Source organism: Pseudonaja textilis, chromosome 3 (genome assembly GCF_049901715.1).
Source record: "Pseudonaja textilis isolate UNSWEBS1 chromosome 3, rPseTex1.2, whole genome shotgun sequence".
Taxonomy (NCBI): Eukaryota; Metazoa; Chordata; class Lepidosauria; order Squamata; family Elapidae; genus Pseudonaja; species Pseudonaja textilis.
Window position 1 is genome coordinate 74,943,566 of NC_141992.1, and position 19,912 is coordinate 74,963,477.

At 36.9% G+C, this 19,912-nt stretch overlaps 1 protein-coding gene and 1 long non-coding RNA gene across 2 annotated transcripts in view; one reads left to right on the forward strand and one right to left on the reverse strand.

Annotated features, from left to right (window-relative positions):
* The first annotated feature begins 611 nt into the window (after nucleotides 1-611).
* Nucleotides 612-19,912, forward strand: part of HS2ST1 (heparan sulfate 2-O-sulfotransferase 1) — a 100,971-nt gene continuing 81,670 nt past the window's right edge. The window contains exon 1 of the mRNA XM_026700276.2: nucleotides 612-1,118. Within this exon, the coding sequence (XP_026556061.2) occupies nucleotides 995-1,118 (124 nt within the window). The 5' untranslated portion in view covers nucleotides 612-994. The remainder of the gene's footprint in view (nucleotides 1,119-19,912) is intronic.
* On the reverse strand, nucleotides 15,798-19,776 carry LOC148126167 (uncharacterized). The gene is made up of 3 exons (XR_015742907.1): nucleotides 19,651-19,776; nucleotides 18,619-18,712; nucleotides 15,798-15,928 (listed from the first exon to the last, which is right to left on the reverse strand). It is a non-coding gene; the product is annotated as an uncharacterized LOC148126167 (long non-coding RNA).

Sequence of the window (19,912 nt, forward strand, 5' to 3'; positions counted from 1 at the left end):
CAGGCATTCCATCGATGAGGCCCCTATACCGACAGGATGTCTTACGTACTGCCCGTTTGGATCAAAGAAAATATCTATACAGTTCTTCCATTCACATTAAACTGACCAGCGTAGAAAAAAAATCGAGGAGGGAAAGAACATATCGGAATTTGCAAGAAACAATTTACGCGTCTTCAAAGATCACTTGTTCCCTTTTCTTTCTTTCTTTTTCAGGCACTTTTTTGGACGTTTCAGAATAGATTCTCCTATGCCCTCAATCGAACGGTTCCTAGAGATTGACAAGACGATTGACCAATGGCCTAGCGGAACATTAGCATTCGCTTTTACCGCTGCATCCAATACCCAAAAGGGAAAGTCTCTAGGCCTACCGGACAACGTTGTCCAATCAATAAGTAAAAGGGGGTAAGGAGGAGTGTCGGTTCAGTTCCTTTCCAGTTACGCGAGGAAGTCTCGATAGGCGGGCGGATGGGAGGCATAAGCCAACCGATGAAAGACAAGGGGAGTGGAAGCCAATGGACCTTAGGGTTTGGGGCGGGACCTGTATTCTGGCTGGTCGATGAGGAAGGCGAGGTAAGGAAAGGGGCGTGAGTAGGGCCGGGCGTTCGGTTGCTGAGCAGCGCACGCAAATTGGTGGCTGGGGTGGCCGGGCGCGTGCCTGGGACCGTCCGCGGAGCCGGACCGGCGTACTGAGCCGCTGTCGGAGGCGGTTGGTGGTCGGATGGGCGTGTGCCGTCGCGAGGCATGTGAGAAGCCCAGTTTTGTTTCCTCCTTCCCCACGAGCTCTCGCCGGCGCCGGGCTTTCCCTCGCTCGTCTGCGGCCGCCGTTTTTGTCTCCCGCAGAGGCTGTTCCCCGAGCACCATCCCCCGGCCTCCCCTGTCGGCGCCCCGCGTGATGTCGTGATCTCCGGGCGGACGTTGTGAGACCAGGGAGGCGGCGGCGCTCAGGTGGCGGCAGCGGCGGCGGCTGCTGCTGCTGTTGCCGCTGCAGCCGCCGATGGGGCTGCTCCGGATTATGTTGCCGCCTAAGTTGCAGCTCTTGGCGGTGATGGCGTTCGGGGTGTCCGTCCTTTTCCTGGAGAATCAGATTCAGAAACTGGAGGAATCCCGCGGGAAGCTCGGTAAGTCCTCTGGACGGCCTCGGCCGTGGGAAAGTAGTGGTGGCTTAAGGGGGGCCGTATGGAAGGCGGCAGATGGTGCCGTCTGAAAGTCGCGGGTGTGTGGTTGTGTGTGTGTGTCGGTGGTGGTGGTGGAATGCGATGGTCTGAAGTGAGTCGGGGTTGGGGAAAAAGACCCCTTTCATTTTATCGCAGGACTACCAAGACGGCAAGGATAGGGGTCACGGGAGGGGGGGAAGGGAGGATGATCTGGAGAAGCTTTGGAGACCGATTGGGAAAGGTCGAAAGCCCTCGGGCTACTGTCACGTCTCTGTAAATGAGATAATTCGGTTATTTTATGTGTGTGTGTGATATATATATACATATACATATACATATATATATATATATAATATATATATATATATATATATATATATATATATATATACACACATATATATATATATTATATATATATGTGTGTGTGTGTCATTATATATATGTATATATATATATATATATATATATATGACATACATACAGATATGATACTATGTATGTATGTATATGTACAAACACACACATATATACACATACACATACACATTGTGTCATGTATATATATATATATATATATATATATATATGACATACACAGATATGATACTATGTATATGTATATGTACACACACACATATGTACACATACACATTGTGTATGTGTCATTTATATATATATGTATGTATGACATACATACACACAGATATGATACTATGTATATGTATATGTACACACACACATATGTACACATACACATTGTGTATGTGTCATTTATATATGTATATGTATGTATGACATACATACACACAGATACGATACTATGTATGTATGTATATGTACACACACACACACGCACATATATACACATATACATACATACATAAAACCCAACCCCGGGTTTTAATTTATTACATAGATCCTCTCAGGGTATGAATCCCAAACAAATAAAAAGGCGAACAATACATGTTTAGCTAATGAGAAAGTTTTCTTAAGGTCTGGTTCTACAGAACTGGGTAAGGATAGGCCTGAAGTTTTCTCCAATCTCCAAATGAAATATTTGAAATGCTCCTTTTCTGTTTAGAGTTCAAACTGTGAAATAGAGAAATGTGAGGGAAGAGAGGGAAACAAACACACTTAATGAACAGGATATATTGATTATGAAATATTAGCATGTGATTCGTGTATTTCATAACTGATGTTTCTATTGCCACTCAGTTATTGTGTAATTATTAGGGAGAACATTAGCTCAGAGACTTAAAGTTCAATTTGTATAATAATTGTATTCTTTAAAGTTTAACTACGCTTTCTTGACATACTTTGTTGAATTGCTTTGCTATGTATGGTAGTAAATGATTATAAACTTGAGCAGACTGTATTCTGTATATAAGATGCTGTACAGTAATGAAGGATTTCAGGGTCTTATCTTTTTATGCTAAACATTGCTTTTTAAAATATAGGTTACCCAAAAGCCATGATTGATTATCACACAATAAATTCAGGCCAATTAGGATGTGCGCTTGATAAACGTATACTGTAATGCACTTTATGGTTCTTAAGCATGTTTGTATAAAATCAATTTATTCTAAAACTTATTCTATTAAAAAGCTAAAATTTAAATTCTTACCTCTTGATAGGGTAGGAATTAGAAAAGGGTTGTGTGTTTTCCCTTTCCAGTATGTGCCATACAAAACCAATAAAAACGATGGCAGTTAGGTGTAATAGTTAAGGCACCAGGCTAGAAACCTGGAGACTGAATTCTATTCCTGCCTTAGCCATGAAAGTCAGCTGTGAGTTTGGGCCAGTCACTCACAGAGAAGTTGCGAGTAGGAGGAAGAATATTAGATAGGTTTGAGTTATTTATGAAAATAATAGAAGTGACAAACAAAAAACATTCCATCTACCAGTATCACTTCATTATATTCATACATTCTAATTGTGGGGAAAGAACTTTGGTTTTCATACTTCTTATCTTAAAATGGGAAAAAAATCCTCATGCTTACCCTAAACTTGAGATCCTGATTTTGTAGTAATGCTGTAAAAAATAAAAAGGAAAGCAATTTGTATTATTTATCTTCTTGATCATTAATACAGGCCTTTTAATACTGCTTATAATGTCTAGAAGCAACTCCATTAATTAGAAAAAAGTAAAATTTATTTCAAGTGGAATATGACTCCTGGTGACTTTTTTGACATTTCTGTCATTTTCTTGGCAACAGTATGCCTAGAGCTTGCAATTGCTGTCATCAGTGCTGGTTTTCACCTTCCCAATCTAGCCCAGAGCCTTGGGATTCTCTGATACTTTTTCACTCAGAAGTAAACCTGTGTACTAGAACATATCTTATAACCATACTTAAATTCCGTGTATGCATGTGCATGCACATATGTCAAAATAATCTAGCTAAGATCTTTCATTTTTAAGTGTGAAAAGTGAAAATGTGATTAATATTTCCTGATCTAATATGTTTGTATAGGTGTCTTGTTATGCAGCATTTCACGTTTTAATATTATGCAACTCAATTGCATCTTTTGCACAGAACTGTATATACAGAAGGGAATGAGTTCTGAAATTAATGGACTTTTGTTTGATGTGATTTAGGCAAATGCAGGATTACATTTTGATAGGGCAATCCTATTCATGTTTATGTAAATGGACCACTGATCTCAAAGGAATTCCGCTTATGTAAGCCTGTGTAGGGCTGTAGTCTTCAATGCTTTTTAGAAAGGGGCTTCAAGTCTTGGATAGAAGTATTAAATGTTGGTAGAATAATAACTTGTAATCTGAGAATTAAGCCTACATGTAACTCTGGATAATTGGAAAGAGTCATTGGAATGGATATGTATTGGGTGAGTGGCTCTGTGTGGTAATACCATTTCCTAGATGGTAGCACTGTATATTGGACTATGTAAGACTACAATGAAGCCCCAAAATGCATATTAAATATAAAAGTAATGCATCTTGGATCTATATTCCATTGGAGCACTGTCTAGTTAGTAAAACATTTATGTTGATGTAAGAGGCCAGTTTCCTTCTATCCTTTTCTCCTCTTTCCAGGTTTCTCTGCCCCCTGAAAATCTGTTCCACAGGATTTAGGGATGTTCTATAACAGCTTAAGGAATAGCACAGACATTTCAGAGGGAAATTGATGAAAATAGTTTTTTATTGGTTGGAATGTTTGGCTGGCACTTTGCTTATGCAATATTCTGATAGGAACAAACTTGAATCCACTGCTTTCAAGCTATAGTTCTTGATCTGCAAAGTCAGAGATTTTTCCATCTTTGCTGGTAGGCTGGTACCCACTCACACAGATCAATATTTACATTTTGATTCCCACCACCCACTGGAGCACAAAATGGGAGTCATCGGAATCGTACATCACCAAGCTGAAGGCCTGCAAAGATGGGAAAGAAAAAGAAGGTAAACACATCAAGGAAGCCCTCGGAACGTGTGGCTATCCCAAGTGGGCCTTCATCAAATCTCAAAAAAGATCCTACAGGAGTTCATCTGTAACAGACAGTGATGAGAACAATGAACGAAGCAATGTTGTCATTCCATATGTTGCAGGCATATCGGAAAATCTCAGGAGGATCTTCAGCCAATATAACATACGTGCACACTTTAAACCAGTGGTCACCAACCAGTGGGCCAGGTACTACTGGTGCTCTGTGAGAAAATTTTGGTGATCCGCAGAGCAATTTCTTCTGTTTAATAATTTTGAGAATTATTAATAGCGTTATAAAATGTAGCAGTGTATATGATCGTACTTTTTTTCAGATAGTTAAAAATGGAAATTCATTTGAGATTTGAGTGAACACTATATGATTTTATCTTTGGCAGCATAAGGTTTTGGAAACAATTGGTGACCTAACAGCAGTTTTAGATACACTCTGATTTAGTAGCAATCTATAATAATGACATGCCAGCAATTTTTTACTTCTAAATTTAACCGAATCACTCAAAGTGCACTGAATTGTGAATTAATTGGCATGTAGCAAAAATGAAATTCCTACATTGTGTAACAAATGGAAATGATAGTCCTTCTTAATACATGTACTGTAATTTAGTCTAACAAATCCACCTATGTCAGTGAAAATGAAATTGCTTTACATGCTGTGAGTAGTTTTTTCTTAACATTCCTAATTTAATCTTATTAGAAAGCACTCTATAAAGAACCATTTTTTTTACATTTACCCAGTTGCACATATATTTTTGGTAATGATAATTCTAGGAAATGACAATTGGAGGAGAATGCACATTATATTACTTAATATACTTTAAGAATTTTAAGAATTTAGGTAAAAGTTGGAAATAACTTTCAGTTCTATATTTATTTACAATATGGGGTTGTGTTATAATTTTCTCTTAATTGTTTTTCTAATGCAAGTTACGCTTTGGTTACACATTTTATATTCCCTTTGTCTTGGCAATTGAAAGTTAGTTAATCTTTAAAAAATGGGTACTAGGTATGTTTTTATGTTGCTTCTATTAACTAATTGAGCATTTCTAGCCACAATATGTAATACATAGCATTACAATAACTATCAAGTAAACACTGTGTGAAGTATATTAAGTAATAAATCTGTCCGGTATTCAAGAGCCATCCCTAGATTGTATAGCAGCTCTTCCTGGTACAACCCTGCTCGCAACTAAAATTGATTTTAACTTAGAGGCAGTCAGTTTCTGAATCCTTAGCTACCTCTGTCTTAACCTGTTTTTTTCCCTTTAGATCCTTATAGCCTTTTAAATAGACATCAGAAAGATGAAGAAAGAATAACGTCTGTGTTATTGTTACATGGAAGGCCTGCCTGAAAGTTATAATGGTAGATTGTCCACAGATTTCAGCAGGCAAGCACTCCTGAGAAAAGGTAGCATGGCAGAGAATGCACTCTTGAGAATAACTTGTCAGGTCACATACAGTAGGACTTCCTCTGGCTATCTTACAAAGTGCCTTCCTTGTTACAGACCTAGGCAGTGTATTAGGTATTCTTCTCCCAAGTTGTTAAGAATTGTAGATATCATACACTAGGAACACCCCTCAGTAGATAATTGACTGAGCTGTTGTTTCGACAGTGGTATATAATGTATACATTGTGAAGATACAGTTTATGATTTGCCTTAGTTAATTAACCATAACGTATTATGTCCTGCTGTTTCTGCTGAAGAGGAACAGCATAATTGATATTTAGAAGTGTTCTAGACACACTAGTATGCTATGCATTTAACTGTCTTTATCCTTGTAGTACATCCATGGCTTAAAAATTGGCTACTTATCGGTGGCTTAGGTGATAACCCAATCTGAAGATTGATTTGGAGATGTTTCATATATTATAGTTAGAACCTTCATTACAGTAAACATGTGACATTTGTATTTATTTTAATGTGTATCTCTAAGACATGTTGATGTGTACTTGATTTATAAAGCAGTCATTAGCTTAACATTTTAATTGCCGGATAGAAAGTTTTTAGTCACCAGAGAATCTAGGAAACTCTCTGTTGAAACTGCTTAAGAAATATTTAGAGGTCTTTAGGAATTTTGCATTCATAATTGGTTTTCTGTATGTAGCTTCCACTCTGTGAAGTTTCAGTGGTGATAAATTGTAGAAAGTTTGATAGTAACATTCAAAGATTAGATGGGATAATATAAAATGTATGCCAGGTTCCCAGTTCCTCCATTCCAATCAATTTAGGAAGCTTGTCATGTTGATAATAGTTGTTTTAATTGAAGAAAAAATGCAGCTAATTATGAAAAATGATGGGGAGATTTCATACTGTGGGGGTGAGTTTTTTTCCAGTTAAAAAAAAGTTGGAATTTAAGAAAGCTATTGTTTCATAGCAAATTGCAATGGAAATAATACAAATTGTTTTCTGTTGAAATATGGAAATTACAGGTAATTCCTGCTGTCTTGTTTTAGCTTGTCAGATAGGTATTTTCTTACAACTTCATCAACAAAATTTAGACGTTTGTGTGGTGTCCCTGATCTTAATACTTTAAATCTTGGTTATTAATGCAGAAATCCACACAGTATGGATTGTAATCCCTAGAGAATCATAAGCGTATTGGGGAGGTGCAGGGGAAGCATTGCAGAATGCCTTGTAAAGGTTGTCTCAGACTTGATAGCCAAGCTTGCATTTTTGAGTAATACTTGGGAGAGGTGCAAGGTTTACATTAACTCCTTTATACTACTGTATTCCTTACATTATTATTATGTTTTATATACTGTGTGTGTGTATGTATATATGTATATTTGTAAATGTAGAAGCATGTATATGTAGGTATGTATGTATGTGTATATATATATATATATATATATGTGTGTGTGTGTGTGTGTATGTGTGTATGTGTGTATGTGTATGTATATGTATATATTTTTTTTTACAGATGCCAAGTAGATACTGGGAAAATTGGATAAATCATACATTTTATTTTTATTCACCTTTAAAATTGGTAAAATGCAGAGGGCAAGTAGTCTGTGCTAAGGTTTTTTTTTCACAGTAGTTTAAAAACAAAACAAAAATGATGCTTTCTAAATAATAAAATAGTGGGTTGGATTGCTGCTGAACCAAGTGCCAGCCCACTTTGTACTATTTTTGTGTGAGTAAGCATTGACTTGATATGATCCACAGTGTAAAAACTGTACAGTATTTCTTTTGACCTTTTAAATTGTTGGGCTTTTTTAGATGGTGATTCACAACTGGTATTTGAATTAGTCACAGTAGTTGTGGCTTGTACAAATAGAAAAGTTGAGAAACATTAGTGATAATAAAACAGTATTTTCCAGTGAACTGCAAATTTAAAAATTAAATATGTAATCTAGAGTTCAACCAATGGTCCTAGATAAGTATTGTGAATTAATATGGAACAAATGTATATACACAATCATGTAACGAGTGTCATATACAGTATTCACAGTTCAAAAGCCTACATTGAAAGCATTGGAAGTTTTACATAATTATAGAATAAATACAAAAAGTTAATCATATACTGTGAACCTCTCTTATTTCCATATTTTCTCTCTCTCTCTCTCTCTTCCCCCCTCTGAAATGTACTTAAATTGCTTCTCTTTCTTCCACCAGAAATTCAAAAAAAATATGATTCATTTAGGGCTGGGTAACTTTTCGGTTTGTTGACATAACTTAGCATCCTCACCAGCTGGTAGATCATATGGAACATTTTAGTGATATAATGAAAATGTTCATTTCATTTGGGGGTGTAAATGTAGAAGCAGTTTTCTCCATTAAAGCCGTACACTGCATTCAGGATGCAAAACTGTTCCTAAATCAAATTAAAATCACATTGCCCCAAGTAGGCCATTTTGTCACTAGCTTTCAAGTGTGGAAACCTCAAGATTTTGAAGGAACTGCAACTGCAGTGCAGGAAGTCATATTTACTACCTACGTTGTCTGGCTCAGCCATGACATTCAAGAGAGGGCAGGCTATTTTCTTTGTATATATTCAATGTATAAAAATACAGAACTGGCAAAGAAACTGCGCGTATGCTTAGTTTGTCGTTACTGTGTAAAACAGATTATTTGATAACCATTCAAACAAACTGCAAAACTGAGGAAATAAACAAGGAGCAGGATCATATCATTGTGTTTGATCTTCTTTCAAATAAACCAAAGCAACAAATGAAATGTTATGAATAAATTACTGTAATGTTGCCTTGATGATATTTGGGGGGTTATTATGCTCAATTAATTTAAGAGGTGATCCATTATGTTCTATTAGTTGCAAATACTGGTAAGTGCCTTGCTATTTTTCAATGCATTACAGACATTCCAGATTTGGTCCTTGTGTAGGCAATTGGTATTACTCCCATTTGTTGCTGAAGTAGTTTCTAGTAGCATAGCCGGTAGAAAGTGGATCCAGGAAGTAGCATAGCCAGTAGAAAGTGATCCAGAAAGTTATAGTTCAGCAACATTGGGAGTGTTCCCTGTTCTACCTCTGCATTATTAGCCATTCAATAAATCCATATTTGCAAATGAAGAGACATGCAGATAATAACAGAAAAAATTAAGACGACAAAGCTTTAGTGTGGAATGTTAAATCTGGAAGTATTATAGTTTCTCCCAAAGCTAGACATTCCCGAAAGAAATGATTTTTTTTTTTTTCCTATTAAGGTCTGAAAACTGGAGTTTGTTTTCTTTTTTCTGCTTTTCAGATTTTTTTCCCCATATTTGGTAATGTTTTTATTAAATAGTTAACCGGAGAGTAAGGGTGTAAAATATCTTTTCTAAAATAGTTTAGAATTGAACTTTTATAAGGTTGTAAGGTCAGCAAGGTAGTGTTAATATAGCAGATATCTACAGAGACTCATAAATATGTAAAAATGGATTATGTTTTGATTTTTTAATTGAATTGTTCAGTAACATAAACAGTTCTAAATTTATGCTATTAAACTGTTGTCACTTATTTTCTAATATTTGTCTGTTGTGTATATGCTATCCAGTACATTATTTAATAGGCATAATTTAATTGGTTTTGTTATTTCAGTATAGATAACTGTAACTTAGCTTATTTGGATGCAGTTTGCATTGCTTCATCCACTAAAAGCTAAAATACATTTTATCAGCCATTCCTGAAAATTGGAAAGGTAACAACATTGCTTAAATTATTTAAAATATTACTATATTCTGCTTCCTCCAGAGAGTCTTTGTTATTGATTTTGTTTTGTCTGTAGACCTGAATGATTATGTTTTCATATACTAATATTCCTTCTTTAAAGATGGGCTACATTGATCTGAAACAATACAATGAAAGCTTGTCATATTTTAAATTTGTACCTCTTATAACAATAGTCTTCTTAAGTGGGAATGCATTTTGTATGCCTTTTCTGTCTCTTGGAAAGTCTAGCCATTTTTTTTTCTTTTCACGGATCATTTATAATTGCTGGAGGTCTTGGCAAACTGTTCAGTTTGTAGACCAAAAGATTTATTAAAAGTGCCTACCCCAGTAATTCTTTTTTTCTGTACCAGTTTTGTCATAAAAGCCAATGTAATATGCCAGTTCCTTATTAAATTGTTGGCTAATTTGGCCCTGGCCAAAATAGCCTGAGTCTTTGTCCCAGCAGATCTATATCAGATGCCATAGCAAAATACAGATTATTCCATATCTTTTTATACATGAATGGAGTTTATATTCCATAATTTGAGACTCTGATTTGCACCAATAAACTACTATGTATTTGTATACCAAATGGAAAAAGTAAATCCTAATTAATTATAGCTAATATTCCTGGATACCCACAATGGAGAAGCTAGAGAGAATTTTGTAGGATTGCATTTTTCTTTAAATTTCTTCCGCAACTGGCGCTTTGGACCACTTTCGCATACCAGATGCTACCTTCAAGAGCAGAATTGTGTAGTCTTCTTTTGTCTTCTGTAGTCATGTGTCAAAACTGGATAACAATTGGATAAAAAAAGTGGTACAGTATGATTTTGATCAACTTAATTATTACCACTTTAAAGTGATAGCACTGAATATAATTAATGTAATTACATTGCCAGGATTGACCAGCATAAAAGAATGAAATATGTTCCCTATTGCTATTTATTTATATATCCCATATTTTTTTTTTTACAAATAAGGCAGTAAACATATCCAAAACACCTTCCTCCTCCCGTTCCCCCCACCCAACCACAATCCTGTGAGGTGAGATGGGCTGAGAGAGTGACTGGCCCATGGTCAGCCAGCTGGCTTTCAGGGCCAAGTTGGAACTTGAACTCAGTGTCCAGCTTTCTAGCCTGGTGCTTTAATTATCAGATCAAATGGGCTGTCAACTGCTTGTGTCTGTATATTTGCATGTATAAAAATTATGTACAAATAGTAACACAGTAGTCACAAGGATTTTGCACCAGTGTGCAGGTAGTCTTTAACTTACGACAGTCATTTAGCCTGGAATTATGGTTGTAAGTCATGCCAATCATTAAGTGGGCTACCACGTGACCCAATTTTACGACCTTTTTGCAACAATCATTAAGTGAATCACACTGGTCATTAAGGGAACTTGGCAATTGTTAAGTGAATCTATTGTCCTCAGTGTTGGTTGGTGTTTTTTTTTTTTTGCTGGAATTCGGAACTAAACATCACTTTTTTGCAGAAAACTTTGAAAATTGAGTGACTATGGGCTGCTGCAAATGGTTATAAATCTGGGCCAGTTGCTGCGCACCCAAAATGTGATCATATGATTCGGGTGGGGGGGCAGCTGTTGAAACATTAAATCTGAGTTGTGAGTAGCCCTTGGGAAGTTCTGTAATCTTGAACAATTGCTAAGCGACCAGTCATAAGTCAAGGACTACCTGTATGCAAGTAAATAGGGGTGTGTTAGGGTCTGTTTGGGTATTTCTTATTAGATGCAGATTTTGAGTGAGAATGAATTTTAAAAGGTAAACATTACCAGTGTGTAATTTTCAGTAAAGATTACAATTACATCCAGAAATCAAACTCCAATTTGCTATGCAAATACATTTGATATGCTGTTTTTCCAGATGGCATTTAAAATTACATAAACTAATTAGGGATGATGGAACATTAAGGAAAAGAAATCAATTCACTGTTTTTTGAAAATTAGTTCAATATGCTATTTTTGTAAAGTTAGAACCAGCTTGCAGTTTATGAGTAACTTCCAAACATCGTCAGATCATAGTTTGCGGTAATGCATTTACTTTGATTTATTTAGTAAGTGACAAATTTAAAAATAAAAAATGTATTTTTTTGATACAAGAGGACTCAATGTGAAATATAGTATATCATATTTTTGAGAAAGCAGGGCATATCAAAATCCATATATACACTTTATGTTGAAGTATAAACCAGATATACTGAAACAAAAATAGTTCAAATTATTAGTATTTCAGTGGACACAATTTATGAGAAACTAGATATATCTGTCAAACAACTAGATATATAAACTAGATATATCTATCTATCAAACAACTTCCAAACCTTTTAAATAAAGAGTGTCTTTAATACAGCTTCTAAACAAGTTTTAAAAATATTTTAAATGTTTATTAATCCATTCTATGATTAAGAATTTTAACACCTATACATGGTGAATTCAAAACAGAAATGTTAAATTAATAAGCAGTATCTCCCAACTTGGTGTCTTTTGTATCCAAAACATCCACAGGGGGTATTTTTATTTTACTTATTGCATTTATCTCCTAAACTTTTCTCTCACATTTCTGCTTAAGATGTCTTCTCAAGAGTGGGAATATAGTAGAATAAATATTCGATATGTTTCCCTTTGGGTTTAGCTTTATGAGAGATTTCTGTCGATGAAGTATTGTGTACCAGCAAAACTACTGGAAGCTGAGTTTCTAATCCTTGCTTGGTGATGCTCCTTGTTGGTCCTTGATCAAGCTAGTTTCTTAGAAACCTATATATTTGCGAATAAAACAAGCACACTTACATCCTAAAAAAAGGACAGCACATGGCAAATCCCCTTTTCCTGCAATTCTCATCCATTCATTGGGTTCTGGAGGATCCATTCCTCCACTCTAGATCAAGATTTTCAGGAACAGTTCTAACAAAAAACACATCCTTGTCCTACTAGTGAAAGTCTTTAGTGGAGTTGAAATTTTTTTGTGAACTAAAGGAGTCCTTTTTTAAAAGAATGAGACTCTTAGCTCAGTGCAATAGAATTAAAATAGCAATCAAGTAGCATTGCTAAGTTGACAAACAGTACTATTTATTTGTTTGTAATTCCACCTTTATTATTTTTATAAATAGTGTGTAAACATGTTTTGTTTCTATGTGTCTATTGATGGCTGATTTGTCTGCTAAATTTCAAGAATTCCCTAGTGTTTTTGGATTTGGCTTGGTCTAGGATGATCGAGATGCTCATTTTCCCAATTGAAACTGGTTAAGTCTGTCAACCACAGTTTCAGCCAGACTCAACTGCAGGTTAAACTCAGGCGCAGTTTAGCTGGAACATCATTCTGTGCTTCGTTTGTTAGATAGTGCATAGGATATTGTTTAAGAGGAAATACAGGTACTTCTCACTTAGCCATAAGTGGAACTCGCAGGTCCATTGCTAAGTGACATGGTTGTCACATGACCACAATGGACTCATCATGTCACTTTTTCTTGCTGTTAAGCAAATCACCCTAGTTGTAAACTGACACATAATCATGTGACCACAAGTTATGATTTCTCTGCTGGCTTCTCCATTGAGTCTGCTTGTTGAAAGTTGGCTATGCAGAGTGCAAAGGGAGCTCATATGATCATGGAGACATTGCAATGGTCATGAGAGGACCAGTTATAAAGTAACTTTTTCAGCACTATCAAATAGTCACTATATAGGGCAGTTATTAAGCAAGGACTATCTTTAAAGGGATTAATTCTCAGGATATCTTATATGGCAAGGGGAAGTTACCTTAAGAAAAATGTATTCTTCTTCCAAAATTAACTCTTTTCTTAGCAGGTTTTAATGGAACCCTTATACCTCTGATATGCCTCTCTGTTGCCTGCTACCGAGAGTTGTAAACGATGAAGTTTTAGAGCAAGTGAAAGGCATATCTACTTTGATAAAAGTGTTGTAGGTTTTGTGTACCTCTCCATGGTCCTTTAGTAATTTTTTTCCTGACCCTCCATTCAATCCACATTTTATTAATGTGTTGCAGCAGGAAGGGATTACAAAGCAAATGGTGCTTTTTATAATTTTTGCAATCCACCTCAGTTAAGCAAGATATATTTATCAAACTTGAGCTGTTACAGCAGGGGTTATTGGGTGAAACTCTTCTTGGTTGTATATAAGATTGAAATAAATTGGGAAGAATGAGTTCAGATTAATTTGTACAATAGATATTATACAATAATAAAACATGTTGATTGCTTATAGATTTAAATAATTTTTTTAGTAGTAACATATTTAACTATATTGAAATCATGCCTATTGCATATGGTTTGAAATACTTTTCACCTGGCTTCGCATGAAAAGGTCCACGATTTTACTTTGTGGGGGGGAAAGGGAAATAATTTCACTGAAATGGATAAAATCAAACAAAATGTGCAGTCCCATATGATTGTGGGATATTTTTTTTAACAAAGAATGCAATAAAATGATTACATGAAGTCTGCATTTATATGCATAATATTAAAAGAGGAGACAGTGCTACCTAAGGATTTTCCTTCTGATTTGTTTCCATCTATCAAGATTGGCTTAATATTTAGATTTTTAGAATTTTAAATATTTAAAGAAATAACTCATAGCGAGATTATTTAATTTTTTGTCAGATAAGATAACAAAATGTCAGTGATAACATTAAAGTAGAATAAGACTTCTATTTAAAAGCAATCACTAGTACTATTTATGTGATATTGTACAAATAGCTAGAGAGCCATTATCACACAAAGCAAACTGATAATATTGTTAGCTTTTAATGCAGGAGTTTTTGGTTCTCTGTAGTACCTTAGCCACCTAAAATGAAAAATGAAATTGTATGTTTACTGTCAGTTGTGATAGCATTTGGTGAATATGTCCACTGCCAACTTAGCACTGAAAGGTTTCTTTGCCCATTCCTTATCCTCTTACTGCTTCTATCATTTTGATTCTGTGTATCTCTCCTAGTAAATCGCTTTTTAGCAGCCAGAAGCCCCTGATTATCCCACCCTCCTCCTTCCCCTGTAGTAAGCAGATTAAACAACAAAGCTTCTGTTGTGTTTTTGAAAAAAAAGTTGCCTATTGTAAGTTTGCAAGTTTCCAGGTTGTAAGTTTCCATTTTATATGCATTGGTTAGCCTTCCCAACTAAATGTCTTCTCTTGATGAGTAGGATACTAAGACCTACTTCCAATGTTCGTCCTAGTTATCCTATGCTATTGAAAAAAGAATTGCTTCCAATTCAGTACATGGATTCCCTGACACCACTGATAATGCAAACTAAAAGATTGAAAACCTCATTCATTCTGAACAAAGTGCAGACTCTCCCCTTCTCCAGTCTCAGAATTTTTGGCTGTAGTAGTGATTGGCTCAGAGCTCTGCCAGAGTATGGCTATTTCTTGGGCACAAACAAAGCAGCAGCTGCCAATTACTTACCTGCTATACCTAGTTAAGACCCAGTTCTACTGCCTCAGGGATATGCTTGAATTAATGGGTGGAGAGTAAGGCCTAGGTGTCAGGTCCTAAACTGATAAAGATTAAGGAGAAACGTTTTCAGTTTTCCAGAAGCTTCCCTGATATCAGGAAAGAGACCCAGATAATATGAATCTGTTAGAAAGAAAATCAAAACATGTCAGAGAGATATTGCCATGGAGATAGTGGTTCTAAATTGAAAATAATTTAGTTGGTGAAATGTCCCATCCCATTCATCTTAATAAATCTTGCTGAAGACAACTTTGTGAAATCATGTTTGTGTCTGTAAATCAATATTTATTTTAGAAGGCTTAGCCTATTTTGTACATTTATAGAATGTTATTTGCAGCAAAACATGTTTTGTCTTGACTCTATCCATTACCTAACAGTAGATTTATGAAGACATTTCCAGGATAGTATTGTCAGATCCTAAGATCTCATTTTTTTAACTTTCTCTCAGCTCCAAAGATTAACTATTGAAAAGCATATTATTGATGTGCATTGTTCATGGGAGTCAGCTGAAGGGCTGATCTGGAGAGGAAGCCTTGGGTACAACAGAGGGTATATTTGTGTAACAACAGTTATACTGAATGAAGCCGAGATATCCCCATCCTGATGAAATCCATTCAGTGTCCAGCTTCTTCATCAAAATAGGGCAATCTTCTTCCGTGCAAAGGAGCAGGAATTTCAGCAGTTGTCTCTAAGAATGCAAATGCCATATTGATAATGCAGTCTTAGGAATTCTAGTTCATAGGTGCTCTATAGGAAATAGATGCTCTAATTTGGCTTGCCAGCGTATTTTGCTCCATGTCTTCTTACAGAGCTAATAGTTTTAAGACAAATATGTAAAAGGTTCCAAGTTTTCCAACTCTTGAAACTAGATAACCAGTGAATTTTATCCTTTTTAAATTTTGCAGTCAGGGATTTTTGTTGCTGTTATGACTGTTTAGTCCACTTGAGCTTTCTAAATGCTGGTAGAAGGCAAAACATAGCAAATCAAGTAAAGAAATAAATTCATTGCTAGTGCCACCAAGTACCTTTGAGGCAGATTTGTGGGGAAACAGTTCTCTTTACAGGAACTACTATAACAATCGAAGATCAGGGACATTCATTCTAAATTTGGAAAGATTAAGATAAAAGAAATGTGCTGAACTACTTTCCAGCCTTAATGCAGTTTGCAGGGTCATAAATAGTGAATGCAGAAAAAAATAGCTGGAGAATGGGAATGTATACTAGAAGGTTGTGAAAGCATTTGTCTGATGGACAAATTGACCTTCAGTGTTTTGGATGTTTGTTTCCCTAATTACTGTAGCAAACAGTCAAAACACTGAAGCTCATACTTTGTCCTCTCCTAATTACTGTAGTTGAGAACCAGCTTGGTTTCATGGCTAAAGGCACCAGGCTAAAAACCAAAGGATATTGACCTCTAGTTTAGGAATTAGCAGAAAGCCAACTGGGTAACTTTGTGCCAGTCACTTTCAGCCTTTGGCAAATCACTTTTGAAAATGTTGCCAAGAAAAAGGGCAGGGACTTGTCCAGGCAGCTGCCAGGAATCAAGGCTGATTGAAAGTCTCTTTCTCCCCCCCTCCAACACACACACACACAATTTGAAAGTTTGCATTAGTGGTTCTCATCTGCCAAAGAATTGTGCCAACAGTTATGTCATCAATTATAAGTGCATGATTACCAAACCTTCCTCTGTTCTTCCATCAGATGATGGTAATATAAAGAGCCAGCATAGTGTGCTGGCAAAGACTAGGATTCAGGAACCTTTCTGGATAATTTTGAATCTCTTAGCCAGTCTATCTGCCAGGATGTGAAGGAAAATTGCAAGACAGCACTGTGTACACTACCTTGAGCCTTTGAGAAGGAAGCATGCAGTATACATCTAACTAAAAACAAGTTTTATCCTAGTACTTGGTCATTTGTGTGCATTCTCATTTGATCACTGGAATTAAAAATTGTGAAAATATAATTTTTAATAGATTTTTTTATCTTTCTGGAAAATCTTGCTCTGAAGGGGCTTGGCAAAATATATGTCAGGCATTAACAAGAATAGGATGCTATTTGCAAAGGGGATCTTAAACATTTTTGTGAATGCCTATGTGTTTCCTCCTAATTCCTAATAATTCGACTGATTGTTAAGGAAATATTATTTGAGTATACAATAGAACTTGGACCTTTTTCAGCCTTCATGTCTGGAGTGTATATGCATTTAGGCATAACATAAATAGTCTGTTAAAAATGTATGGTTATATATTTCAAATTTGTATTAAGGAATATTATAAAAATGCTGTCCCACAGTCATATCATTCATACTGAATTCATTTTTGCAAGAATTTTAACAGAAATTTAGAGCACCTAAAATAAAAAATATATAATTTCTTTTCTCTTCAAACCAGATCCTGGATTCACTGAGAGAGAAGCTCAAAAGATTTATACATGGAAGATGGGCTATGTCTGCTTTATTTCCTGTATGTCAAAAAGTACTTCCAGAAAGCATGACATACTCTACTTGGTAATCATAGGGGAAACCTTGCTTTTCAATGCCAGGAAGGGGAGGGAATTGTTTTTTTTTTCTTTTCCCTTTCGGGATGATGGTGGAAAAAGAATGTATGAAATTGTAAACAGGACAGACAAAAATATAAATATAATGACTAGAAAGATATAGAAATTTAGAAAAAGATATGTAATTGAATTAGAAAGAAATGAGATAATTATAAATAAGGTTGAGGAAAGTAAGGGAAAGGAAAAGTTATTGAGAAATTGATAAAATAGTGACAAGATATGAAATTGAATAGAAAGATGAATATGTAACTGAGATTATGACTTTATGGAGATGTGATAACCTGGAATCATGTTCCTCTCAAAAAAGATATTTTATTTGTGTTATGTTTTGTGAAAACCCAAATAAAACTTTTACCAAAAAAGTACTTCCAGAAAGCTTAATATTATGAGTGTGTGGGTGTGTGGGTGTGTACGCACGCATGCATACACATATTATGCACTTGTGTGTGTATGCCTTCTCCATTGTGGTAGAGATAGCATTCAGGATTGGGTGATGAGACTCTGCCCGTGATTGGACTGAGTCTGTCAAAATTTTGATGACACTCCCTCTGCTGCTAGGGACCTCCCCAGAAATTGACTCAGTCGGCTTGTTGGACAAATTTCTCCTAGCAAATTTAACAAATCCTTTCAAATTGATTGGAAAAATAGGAATAAAAACACCAATGCTGAATTCTATTGCAAGCCGGAACCGGTTTACCACTTTGACAGCTGTCAAACTGCAGTATGGCCGGGGCTCTGCCCTGGTCATTGGACTTTGGATCGTCTGAGGGTACTACCGATCTACAAGATACTAAGGTTCTGGAGTTTGAATACCATCTTCACCTCCTTCCCGCACTTTGGCTTGGGAGGCTCCCAGCGGTTTCGGTTGTTGGAGACACTGAGATTAACTGTGGTAGCCTTTAAAGGGGCAGAAGACCTGCAGTGAAGAGCACAGGTAGTGAGAGTAGGTTTAGGAAAGTGAAAGGCTGCAGCGTGCTTGGGGTGACTCCAGAGTAAGTTTGTTGGAGTCAGAGATGGCAGAATCACGAAAGGCTAGCCGCGATATCAGGAGAGGGGAGGGGGACGACAGCTATCACACTCTCTAAGCCCAGCAGCCCCAGAACAGATGGCTTCATTTTACAACCCCAAGCCAAAGGACAAGGCTGCAGGAACCTGAAAGGCTCCAAGGCAGCAGAGAGGGACGAGCACCGCAGGGACAGGGTGCTGGATAAAGTGTGGGCTCGAGGGAAAGACATACATGATATTCTTCCGACTAAAATCGGAATTCCGATTTTTTTCTTTTCCGAACATCATCATCATCATCATCATCATGCTTTTTTTGCAAAGTTGCCACTGGTCGGTGGAAAAAAGCCAGCCGGTTCTCTCCGCTTGCAAGCGTGGGAAGCGCTGGAACTCTGCGTTTTTAAGTGGTGGGGAGGAAGACCTGAACCGAGCCGAGCCACGCAGCTGGGCTGTTTTGAGTTCTGTGTTTCCTTTGCAACTTGTAAGCATGGGGGTAATCAGAAGCAGAAAAGTTCTTGCATGATTTCCAAGGTGTCTCCTCTCCTGTTCCTCACCCCCTCTGTCCCCTCTCCCCCTAATTCCTACCTTCCCCCACCTCCGACTCAATAAGCAGCGCTGTTAGTTTGGACTACCGGTAGCAGGTTGCTGGCTGGCTGCTCTTCTCTGCTCGCGCTGCTCTTTGCAAAAACAAAAAAAACAAGATCCCGGAGCCCTCCATGGTTTTTGCATTTGCAAGGTGCAAAGCGGTGGATCATGCATGCTGGAAAGGGCTTGACTGTATTCTGGTAAGAGAGAGAGAGAGAGAGAGAGAGAGAGAGAGAGAGAGTGAGAGATCGTAAGAACGGCTCTTGCTTTTTTCGCCAGCCCTGGGTGCTGGGGGGCTTGCAAGGGAGAGAATGACTCCTGCCTCCTGCTGTCATCATCATCATCTTCTTTTGGGTGGGTGGGAGAAGGAAGTTGTGTTTCTCAAGGCATGCAAAAAAAGAAAAAATGCATGGCCGAATTGTTGGGAGGGAGTCGAGCTGGAGAGGTAGCTGATTCCCACGGTGGCAAATCATCCCTGCGGCGGGCTGGCTGGCTGGCTTGGCAGGTGGATGAGCCGAACAGTGGCTTG